Source organism: Camelus dromedarius, chromosome 7 (assembly GCF_036321535.1).
Source record: "Camelus dromedarius isolate mCamDro1 chromosome 7, mCamDro1.pat, whole genome shotgun sequence".
Lineage (NCBI taxonomy): Eukaryota > Metazoa > Chordata > Mammalia > Artiodactyla > Camelidae > Camelus > Camelus dromedarius.
Window position 1 is genome coordinate 57,699,203 of NC_087442.1, and position 12,145 is coordinate 57,711,347.

Below are 12,145 nucleotides of genomic sequence, written 5' to 3' on the forward strand. Positions count from 1 at the left end.
TGAAGAATTGCTGACGTGAGCTTGTTGATTTAGAGTGCAAAACTAACCCTCAGGTTGAAATTTAAATTTTTAAGTTTGAATTTCTAAACAAACAGACCTTGGGAAGGAAACCATTTTCTTAATATTTCATCACATTTTTCCTCCTTTCATGTCCCTTTAATTGTAAGACAGGAATCCCTGTTGAGAAATTCTCAAATTGTTTTGATTTTTCCATGAATTAGGCTATCTCCTTAATAAACAATGTGTTTATCTGGCACTTAAAACTGAGAACAAACAGCAGAGCTGGAATGATTTAAGCAATTATGGGCTATTAAAAAAAAATTCAGGTCTTTGGAGCTGAGATCATGGACAGCAAGAGTTGGTGGGCAAGACCCGAAGAAAAGTCTTCACTCTTTTTTATGAAATACATGATTCCTTTCAGCTTCCTCTTTGAGTCCCATTTTGGAACTATCTTATTTCTTCTCCATAATGGAGTTAGAGATAGGACGGATAAATGCCATCAAAACTACTTCTCCGCCCTGAGTTTCACCGCCGGGTTTTACCACCTCCTTTGTCGGAGCCCCAGATGAGCAATGGTGCCAAAGACGGGGTTTCACCCACACCCACCTGTGGTGGAGGCGCTAACAAGGCGTGGGAGAGTCGGGAGAGTCAGAACCAGGATCCACAGCTCAGAGCTCGTGGCTGTGGGAGACTCTCTGGCTGTGCTGCAGGATGAACCCCACCCGGGCGCCCAGCTTTGGAGACACCAGGGCCCCTGCTGCCGAATCAGAGCAGTGGTGGCCATGCTCCTACTTAGCTCCAGTGGCCAGGTGTCACTTTTGCAAGTGCCCCATGCCAGCAGCTGAGAAGTCAGAGCTGCCCGCCCTCTTCCTGAGCAGAGGGAGTGAGAAGATCTCAGCTCAGGGCCCAAAGGCACTATCTGCAGAACTCCACCCGAGAGCTATGACAAGTGGCCATGGGCTTTGCACTTCAGCCTTCCCCCACGTCCAGGAGAAAGGCACACGACCACACTGGGTTCCAAGGGCGGAGGTGTTCTGAGAGCTAGAGCAAGAGATGCAAGCTCGCAGTATGGAAAGAGAAAGAGGTGCTACACAGGGAGGCTGTTAATTTCTCAGGCAAACAGAATCTCACCAGAGGTTGCCACCCTAGTAATACCTGAGCAAGTTTCTTATTCATCCAACAAATATTTATTGGATCCTTCTGGATGCCAGGCACTGGAGATTCATTGGAGAACAAAACAGACCAGTCTTCTGCCTTCCCGGAACTCACATTCTAATGGAGAGGAGATAGTGAACAAGACACGTAATAGAAAAGCAAATTGCATTGTAGGTTAGAAAGTGACCAATGATACGAAGAAAAGGGAGAAGCAGAGCCAGAGGTAGAGCATGTCGGGGGAATGCACGGTAGGTCAGGCTGCAGGACTAAATGGGATTCTTACTGAGATGAGGTTTGAGCAAAGACTTGCAGGATGTGAGAATATTAGCCATGTGGAGCTCTGGGCAGGGGGAACCTCTGTGCCAGTGCCTAAGAGAGGACGTGTCTGATCTGGTCAAGAGTCTGGAGGAACAGCACCGAGGATGGAGCGAGGGGGAGAGGCACTGGGAGAGGAAACAGGCGGGGCCCCACAGGACCTTGTAGCCTTTGGAAGAACTTGGGAACCATCACAACATCACAAGACCAAGGATGGGCATGATCTGATTTACCACTTGAAAGGATCATTCTGGCTGCTAAAAGTTTCCTTCCCTCAGCTGGGGTTCTATCAAGACCAATGTTAAAGGAGTTATTTTATAACCTCTGAATTATCCTATTTCCCTTGCACACCAGCAGCCACAAATTGAATGTCTATGGAACTCAAAAGGACAGAAAAAAGGTGGAACCTAAGTGTTTGAAAGAAGAAGCGCATTCAGCTTCTACCACATCTGCAGATTCCCAGCAGGCGCCCCACCCCAATGCTGCCCTCAGATTCAGGGGACCTTCAAAACATATGTGTACAAATTAAGTATGGGCTCCCTGCTTCAACAATTGATCAATCATGTAATCCAACTGTAACTATATTCTGTGCTTTTGTCAGGACTCCCCCCAACACCCTAAAAAAAAGAGGAAAAGATGGATGTTGGCTGTAGATTTTTTTCCTTTTTTTTCCATTTTTTTCCATTTTTCCATTTTTTTCCCATAGTCTAGAAAACCCATCTGTATACATGAATTGCAAAAGCATCTAAATAATTGGTAAACATTTGACACCTCGTATTGAAACTGCTTCCCCTGATTATCCAGATCATCTCAAAAACCAAATTAAATCAACCACTGAAATAAGTCAGTGGTCATGGAGTAAATAAGTAACTAAGCATGGAGTAAATAAGTAACTAAGCATGGAGTAGAAAGGCTCATTGGCACACTGGCTCAGTGAAACACAGTGGTGGGGAGTTCAAAGCCAGAGTTTTATTCTGCAGACTCCCTTCCCTGCATTCATTCTGCAGCAATTGGTCAGGCCACTCATTCTCTGGGCCTTTGCCTTGTCATCTGTAATACGAGGTGTTAAATTCACTAAAAAAATCTATCAGGAGAGACCCAACTCATGTGAAGGAGCCTTCCACCTTTCCACAAGTGTTATCTTCTTATCCCTGGGTTAGTCCCCACTTCAGAGGTGCTGAGGTCTAAAACCATGTGATTCCGTGACTCTGCCCTGTATAGCTGGTCAAATAACAAGAACCAGCACTCTGGTCGGTATGTGCTCTGTGCCAAGCACTGCCACGTGTGCTTTACTTGTGTTAACTTACTTCATCCTCACCACCCACTTCTCGGGCAGGTAGTGGCACCATCTCCATCTTATCACCTGGGAAATGGGGCAGTAAGTAATTTGATCATGGTTCTGGTAGGAGGCAGGCCAGATCATGAGCCTGAGCCACCTGACTCAGGAATCCCTGCCTTCCACTTTCTCATTCTATTGCCTCTGGGTACCCCATCTCTGACGGCAAACGTGATTCCCCGCCGGGTTCCCTCACGCCTTGTCTTGGATGTTCCTGGAGGAGCAGGACTTGTACTGACTGTTGGCGAGGTGCCAGGCATTCTGGCCACACACAGGGACCGGGCCACCCCGTCGTCATGGGGGAGGAAGGTGGGTGTGGGAGGCAGGGTTCGTGTCAACCACAAAAGCTGAATGATGTTTCAGAATAGAATATATGAAATTGGGATTGTCTACAGAATCTTGGCCATGTTAGCCGTCACCCCCGGCTCACTCTAGTGCACCCATGCTCAGTCTCACCAATTTTGTGGCTCTTTGGGAGGTCCAGGCGGAGCTGTGTCCTCAGGGTCAGAGTGTCCGGAGGACTCGGTGTATGGCTCCAGGCCACAGCTGTAGGCACCCCAGCATTCTTCCGCACTCCACAGCCCCTCTCACTCCCCACCCCATTCTCCTCTGCCTCCCTCCCTCTCTTCTTTGGCCTCTGTTCCCCTTAGCTCTGGGGAAATAGGAAGGGAGGTTTAGTAAGAGAACAATTATATCTTCCTTCTCCCACCTGCTTCAAGCTCTCAGGGAGCAAAACAAAGGAACTTACATTTAGGATCAAGTTGTGCTGAAAAATTTGAAGGAGTTAATTTTAGCTAGGATTTCTCAGAAGTTCCCAGTGTGATAGGGGCTGGGATTTTTGTGTCCTACAGTGATGATAAAATTGTACCTTCCTGAGGCCTCTTAAAGTGAGTGGGAGGGCCAGCCATAGAGGCTACGGAGACAGAGATCAGGCAAGGCTGATGGGCCTCATTCGACGTTCTTCTAATTCCCTGCCAACATCCAAAATTTAACTGAGAAACAGACGCTGATACTGAAAAGATAACCATCTGCTCCAAGTAAATGCACCGGGACATCTTTTAATTTAGGATGCTGCAAACCAAAGTTAAGAGCCTTGTTCCAGATTCTCTCAAACATACAACCCTTTGTTCCTTCTGGATATTCTGTTGTTTTACCCAATTCCCAGGTGCTCTTGCCATCTGGGTGGGTTTCCACTTAAAGCTAAGATAATGTCAAGCTTTGCGCTATCTCAGACTCACCTCTCCTTGACTAGGGCTCACCTCTTGCTGTTTCTGGCTTAGCCTGACTCCGGGTAACTGATATTTCTGGGACTCAAATGGAATAATGTGAAGGAAAAGACTGTGGGCCACATTTGAAGACAGTTTGAGCCCACAGCGTGAGTCAGTGGCATTGTTTGTTCCAGCAAAGAAGCAGCACTTTCTAAGCCTGATGAGACCCATTCCCAGGCCTTGGCTATCTGCAGAATCTAAGTGCCCCCATGAGTCCATAGAAGGAAACTTAGTGACCATCAACTCCACCCTCACGTTATAGATGAGGAAATTAAGGGACTCCAGAAAAGTCTTGTGACTTGCCAAGTTGTGGTTTTATCCACCACGCAAGTAAGTTCTAAACTCCTCAGCTTGGCTTACAAGGTCCTATAGGGCCTGACCTCATCGATGCCCATACCTCCCTCACCTTTACTTAGCATGACTTAATGACATTGTTCTGCTGGAGAACCAGGTACTATGTCTGTATGCTGGACTCCAGTGAGCCCCACTCTCCCACCACTGGGCCTTGGCATATGCTCTCCCCTCTCCTCCAAGCACTGCACCCACCTCCACACCCATGATGCTTGCTCTCCTTGGCTGATGTCTCATCCTTCAGGTTCTCAGCTTCAGTAATATTTCATCCGTGGACTCCCCCAGCAATCAGTGTTTCGTGTTTCTTCCCTCCATTCCCTTTACACCCAGGACTTAATCATGCCTCTTATTTCACTTCATTGTAAAGTTGATTTCATTTTCTGTCTGCTTTAGATTGTCCTGGGCAGGCCCATGTTTGTGTTGCTCACCATCATATTTCCAGAACATAGCTCAGTGCCTGGAATATAATAGATGTTCAAAAAGATATCCAGATGAATGGATGGATGGATGGGTGGATAGATGGGTGGATGGATGGCAGGCAAGAAGGGAGGGAGAAATTAACTGACACTGCATCACTAGATTAGAAGAAAACAGTCCTATGACGGTCTCAGGGGTTGGTCCTCGTGTCTGCTGAGTTATACAGAAATCCAGATTCAACTTAGACTTGCTGAGGGCCTGCTCTTTAGCCTCTGTACTCCCCAGTTTCTCCTACAAGATCCCATTTTAGCCATACAACAACCTAATGAGGCAGGAATTTTTACCCACCCTTTGTAGGTACGGAAACTGGGGCCCAGAGACGGTGTGGACGGCAGGCTAGTGGTCTTCCCACTTTCCCCTTCAGGGCCTACCCCACCCCAGAGGGCCCCAGGCTGTGCTCGTCAACCCAGCCCGGGCTTTTGCTCTCCCACTTAGTGAAATTACATTCATCGTAAAGTGCTACTCTGGGTGGTGGTGTTTTGGCTTCTCTTGCTGCTCGAGCTGGCCAGTGTTATTTCTGGCTGATTTATATTTTCCCTTATGTAAGTAAAGAGGGCAGAATGGCTCCAATAAAATTTCCTGTGTGTTTCCAGCAAAGGGGTAGCACAGTTGACATATCAAAGTAACTGGGCGCGAGGATAGTCATCTTGTTCACGGAGCCCTCTGCGCGCTCCCGCCCCCACCCTTCACCACCCGTCTCCTGACACAATTTCTCTGAGATGGGGAGACGTCTTTCCAGCCACACCTTCCTGGTAAAAAAAAGCACCTCAGCCAACTAACACCAGCTAGGGAACAGTTGACGGCAATTACCGGAATATTAGCAACACCAAGTTCTCTTTAAATAGCATTTTTTTCCTGACAGAAGCCAAGACATTTGAAATCGGGCTTAACATTCCATCCATAATTATGCTCACTAATTTTTCCTAAAAAATTCCCAAAGTGAAATGAGTGAGGGTGAAATTGCTGCTCAGCTTAGTATTAGCTTTTTTTTTTCTTAATATGTAGCTGGTGTCACAGCTGTACCATTTTCTCCCCTCATGCACATAAAGTCATATAGTCGGACATGCTTAATGGCTGTTCTGAGGAGAGACTGTGACTTGGCAAACTGGCTGTTGTTCCTGCTTCACACTGTGGGACAAGCAAACAGTGATAAGTGTGTCTTTGGGAAACAGGTTGGCTTTCTGCATCATCTTAATCCCCAGAGAGGGCAGTGTCTTTATACTCATCCTCATCTGTGTCCTCCGCTGCAGAGAAGCCCCCAAATCCACACATTCTGGATGTCTCTTGCATGGTTCATGACTGTTTTAGGTGTGCAGTATTCAAAACTCCATGGTTACAAAGGAATCTAATTAGAAGACATTTATTGTCTTTATACAGAAATCTGCCATAATAATCCTTTAAATAATAGGCTTAAAAATACAATTTGTATTTCTGGTACTTTAAAAATATGACTTGATATGCAGACATTTTATTTATTTATAACTATTCGGAAACATTCCCATTACATAAAGTGAGGGGAGCTCCGTTTTGACATGTAGATTTATTTCTGCCTCCTTTAGGAATGTGTTCCATTTTATACTGTGAAAAAGACAGTGCTTGGAACCTACCTCTTTTCCACTGTTCTCTGCAGCCATTTTTTAAAAAATGAATGTTGTGCATATTTTTGAAATGGGAAGAATTATCTTGCTGAGTTCCCACTGTATCAAATGGCATTCAGAGATCAGAGAGGGGTTGACTTATACCTCTCCCCTGGCTTTCCTCTGCATGAGTACCGGGTTCTCTTTGAAAGTGTGAGCCTCCCTGAACTCAGAGAGCTCAACAGGCTCAAGGAGTTTATCGCTGCAGGACTTGGGAGGTGGGGTCTTAAACGCAGACGCCTCTGTTTCTGAGGAGAACCTCTCCTTGTCTCTGGCACAACCAGGATGACCTTGATCCTAAAGAAGATGGTAACCCTGGTAGCCCCTTGGGGATCATCTCTGGCAATACCTTCCACACTTAGACTTGCATGACAGTCACTGAGGGTTTGCTGAAATGGTTTCCTGGGCACCACCCCAGGATGCTGGTTCAGTAGGTCAGGGTTGTCCCGTGAACTTGCATCCTAACCAGTTCACAGGTGATGCCTACTGTGTGAGCACCATGCTTTGAGAGCCACTGCCTTAAAACATTGAGACCAGGTTGCAGGTGCTGTTGGAAAGGTTGCACAGGCTCTGCCAAGCACAGGTGGGTTTTGAAGCCTGGTGTCCATAGAGTATTGTAGGGAAAAGAGTAAAATTGACCCAGTTAGATTCTACCTCTTTCAGCTTTATTTGGCACACAATGGAACCACAATTTTAACTTTCCACATTTACCATTATTTTGTGTGATTTGGGTTTAGAAGGAAAATGCTCATGGTCCAATTTTCTAGGAACCAGAGAGGTTATGTTACTCCTGGATTACTCCAAATACTGGTCATTTTTTAAAGCTGCTTTCTTAAATTATAATTTACATACCATGAAAACCACCTGTGGTAAGAGAACAGTTCAAGAATTTCTAGTAAATTTATATTGTGCAACTGTCACCGTCGTCTAGGGTTAGACCATCATCCCAAAAAGTTCCCTTAAAATCTTGTGCTTTTTGTGTATTGTGAAATATGTTAACAACATGTTCAAGTACCTTTCCAATGAATAACAGTATTTTTGTTTAATGAAAATATGTTTTCATTATTTTAGACCTAATAAATAGGTCACAGGTCATTTCATTTGTCATTGGTTAGCCTTCATAGAGATGTTTGTGTGCAATTTGCCTAAAGTGGAATAATTCAACCAGTGAGTATCAGAGCATCTACTGTGCCAAGTGTTGCTTTGCCATCTCTTAAAATAATGCTTCATATGTGTACTTCTCCTGGTTTAAAGAGTTCTTCAATAGTTTATTTTAATTTCAACATCCATCATGTGCCAGGAAGTGCAAGAAAGGATGTAAAGATGAATACTACATGGTTCCTGCTTTCAAGGTGCTCACAGCTCTCGGAGATGAGCCGAAAGTATGAGCTAATAAATATAATATGAGTCTATAATTAAGTCCCTCATTACAAATTTGAGAATGGCAGGGTAAACAAACAGCCTTAAATCTTATCATTTTGGGGGCATGTACTGAGTGGCTGTCTTGCTCCAGAAATTGGCTTCAGCTGAACTCTGTCATTCAAACATGATGTCACATGAGGACCTTATCAGAGACAAAACCTTTTCTGTAGTAAATACTGTGACCAGAGCATCCCAGTGAAAGGATATAGTTTTAACCATTTGGACCCAACAATGAATGATGCATCATCGGATGGTCTGAGTTTCACAATGAGAATCAACAGTGGACTTTGTCCACAAACACCTGCCTATAATGCATTAAGTATATGGTGGAGCTCACTGAAGAAACAGTTCCCTGTCTCATTGAAAGGATGGGACTTACACAGGAAGAATTAAAGCAGATGTGCAAAGAAGCCTATGGTAAAGTTCTAAATTATATGTCATGCCAGAACATCCAGCACAGACAGTAAATGCTGCGGGGAATGAGGCTTGCTTCCCCCAAAGCAGGATTGCTGAATGCTTCTACATCATTAGAGGTGGGCAGAGCACAAGGGGGCGTTTCAGAATGTTGGCTTAAACAAGATAAATGCCACCATAACAGCGTGACATCAAGGTAAGGGAGGCTTTCTTTCCCGTCATATATTTGGACTTGATTACCATTTATCTGTGTTAACTCAACTTCCCAGTTTAAATTCACTGCATAGAATAGACTGGATCATATGGGAAGTGGAGAAGGCCTGCCATTTACTAGTTCTGTCGCTGCATTTAATGGCGTTCAGTTTTTTTAGCTTTCCCCATTTGTGACAGAAAAACAAGGCACTTGAGTTTCTTGGAACATTATTGATAATCTTTGGTATGACTGAAATAATGTCACTTGGTAAGAAAAATGGACATAAAGCTAAAAGCAAAAATACTTTAACTTTAGCAATTTCTCGTTTGCTTTTCAAAATGCAGTCTTTCTCTTAGTTTTCCACACTTTTGAGTTGGGCATGATTCTGTTTATCTACTCTCCTCTAAAACGTAGTCCAGTTATGAGGAACACAGGAGAAGGGTCTTTGCACACCACCATCCTCTCTTTCCTGGAAGCTGCCGTAGTTGAGAACCATGGGTACACCCCTGCAACTAGGGGGCCGTGTGACTGCTCTTCCCTATATCTAATGACCTCTGGTTTCGAACATTAGGCTGGTCAGAGAGCAATGTCAGTCGCACTTCTCCTCCATGGCCAGCACCAAAGGCAAGCAGTCCAAATGACAGCAGTCCTGCACTGAAAGGTAATGCAGTGTTCTCTCCCCCTTAAATGATAGTTGCCTTTCTTTCCATGGGCCTAACATGCTTTTCTGTATTTCTTTACTAATTTCCATTTGAGCACCTTAGGTTCAATGTATAAGGGTGGAGAGTTTTGCATGATCACAGAAACTAACATTTTGACTGTTTTTCTGGTTCAATGTCCTAATTCATAATTCCCTTTATCACATCTAATGAGGAGGAATCACACATCTGTCTCCATGTGACTGGGTGCTCCCCAAGATTGAGTGGCAACAGCAGGGGAGGAAAGACCATTGAGGTTTGCAGTCTTCAGCTGAAAATACCATTGCCTCCACCAGACAAGGCATTTGATTAGTGCTTTTTGCAAAAAGCCAGGTGTCTTCGTTGTCAAAAGAGGGCCTTTCAAGCTGGTGAAATCTGTTCTCTTTTGAGACAGAACATCTGCCTGCCTGAAGATCTCGTCTGTTTTTGCAGTTCACTTGCTCTCTGCCTTTGGTCATCACCCACTCTCCCTGTGTTGACCACAGGAAGTTAAAGGAAGTGTCTATTCTGTTATCATCAGAAAGCATTCCCTTGATGTTCTTTGAGGTGTTGTGCAATTAGTTGCACCTGGTTTTCCCTCCGACAGCGACAGCGGAGGTCTGGGGAATGTAAGGACTGCCCCAAAGTGCAGTCACCTGAGGCCTCACAGCAGGGCCACACCCATTCTCGGAGTGCAGCAGGGCGCGGGGGGGGGGGGGGGGGGGGGGCCGGAGGTGAGCAAGTGAGCCTGTAGCATAGTTTCACTGGCACTGTCTCTAAGATGTTTTGATATTCTCTATCAAGAACAGACTAATCCTCCTAAAATGGGCTTGCCCCATACAATTTCCTTGTGTGACCTCCTACATAACCAAAGACAGACAAGTTGCTCCCTTTTTTTTTTTTTTTGATTATTTCTCCTCCACCCCCACCAAGCTATATTGAGATCTCTGAGGTCTCAGTTTTTCATATCAAAGTAAACCAAATGTTTTGGGGGCTAACTGCACACAGTATGCAGTTTATGTTACATAGTAGTAACTTTCGTATTACTAACTAGTCTTGCTTGCAATAGCTTATCTCTGTAACAGATGTATTGTCATCTCATAAAGTAATACATCTATAAGAGATTTTGAGGAAGAAAAGACAAAGGGGGGAGAATCAGAAGTATAAAGTGATGAGTACACTCTCTTAATGTTTTTAGTGCCATTTTAGTGGAAAGGTCAAAGGTTCTGTGTATGTGGGTATAATCCGATCAGTACTCTCCATCACTCTCATATAACCACTTTTATTTAGCAACTTGTCCTACCAATATTTTTTGAGACTCTTTCAACCAGATGGCCAGCACATTCCTAGCTACTCTCAGCTAGAAAGAACCTGTCAGAGACATTTTCTTCATGCTTTTGATACTCCCACCTGTTGGAGAAAGAAAAAAAGCATGGGTCACCTAAGCCAATGAACCTAGATTCTCATGTGGAATGATTTATAGAAAGAAGAGCCTCCAACTTATTTAGAAATCACTTGCATCAGGCATTTTTTTGAAAATGTTCTCATCTGGAAAGTAATTGGGCTCTAATCGTGCCACTCAGCAAGTTAGGGCAAATAGTTTGGTGAAAAGAACAGCTGAAGGTAGTCCTCCACTGAGGCTGGAGTGTGAGGTGGTGGGGGTGATACAGAGCCCAGTGGGGAAGGGGAGGCACATCCCAGGCCCTCTTCCTCTGATGGCAGAGGGTTGAAGAAGGCAGTGACCTTGAGAGAAGAAGGGCAGTCAGGCTCAAGTGCCAACCCCTTCTTCTGGACCTGCTACTTGGAAGGCTGACAAGAGTGACCACAGTCGTCCTCTTGACCCAGCAGATTTGACAAGAGTCCTCCAGTGGACACTGGAAGGCACCTTGCCTCCTTAGTCATTCAGTCTGAGTTCTGAAATGAGTCTGATACTTCCCGAGGTTGGGAAGCACAGGGTCTGGGATCTCAGGCAGCTCTGTGGGGTTTGGTCATCCACTGGGTGTGGGGGCAGGTGGGGTCAACACGAGGGCTCACTGTTCACTGGGCTTTATCCAACTGAGCGCCTTCCCTTTTCAAGATGAACCTGGACCCACCCACGTGCAGGCTGGAGAGGTGGGTGTTTGCAGGGTGGGTGTGCTGATGCCTTCTCTTCTCTCCCCAGAGCCTGCCAAGGCTGCCTCGGACCTGAATGCCTGGTTCAGCCTCTTTGCTGACCTCGACCCGTTATCAAATCCTGACGCTGTTGGGAAAACCGATAAAGAACATGAATTGCTCAATGCATGAGTCTGCGCCTCCGGGAGGGAGCCCACAAGCAGCGGCTCCTCCTCCACACACCACAGGGCTCGCAGACATAGGAAGCGATCAGTATGCTGTTTTAATATTTCTGTGTCATTTTAATAAAATGAAAGGGTCCAAGGCCCTGTTTATATTGGTATAATTATTTACTCTTATTTGGTATAAAGGGTTTAATGTGTTTCCTACGTGGACCTGACAGTACAAGGCTGCCTAGGAGCGGTTTCCAGGCCGGCCGCACTCCTGCCGACGTCTGCATGGTGGCTGCGGATGTGTCCGCGGGCTACTGTGAGGCAAGTTCAGATCGTAAACCTAAACCTACGTTGTGTTAGGTTCGAAAAGGTGTCCTGCAGCCTCAGAGGCAGCAGGAGGCTAGTGAAGCTTAAATGCCTCCTCTTGTACCCCTGCCTCTGTCCTCCCTAGAGGGGGGCTGCAGGGACACTCCCTCTTCCTGCCAAGCCACCTTCCAGCAAGCTCTGGATATAACTCCCGCCAACCAAAGACACTCCCTTGCCCCCTGCCCGCTGGGCCGTGGGCTCTCTCGCGGGCGGAGGGGCTGGACTTGAACTCTCCGCACAAATCTTTCTATGGACAGCAGCCATATCTGC

General features: G+C 45.7%; 1 protein-coding gene across 7 annotated transcripts in view; it reads left to right on the forward strand.

Annotated features, from left to right (window-relative positions):
* Positions 1-11,682, forward strand: part of ICA1 (islet cell autoantigen 1) — a 141,123-nt gene extending 129,441 nt beyond the window's left edge. For 4 of the 7 annotated variants that reach the window (XM_010979612.3, XM_031454954.2, XM_031454952.2 and 1 more), the window contains 2 exons: positions 9,140-9,229; positions 11,407-11,682. In XM_010979612.3, coding sequence (XP_010977914.1) covers positions 9,140-9,229; positions 11,407-11,528 — 212 coding nt within the window. In that variant the 3' untranslated portion in view covers positions 11,529-11,682. The remainder of the gene's footprint in view (positions 1-9,139; positions 9,230-11,406) is intronic. The other 3 variants (XM_010979614.3, XM_031454955.2, XM_031454958.2) reach the window with 1 other exon arrangement.
* The last annotated feature ends 463 nt before the right edge of the window (positions 11,683-12,145 follow it).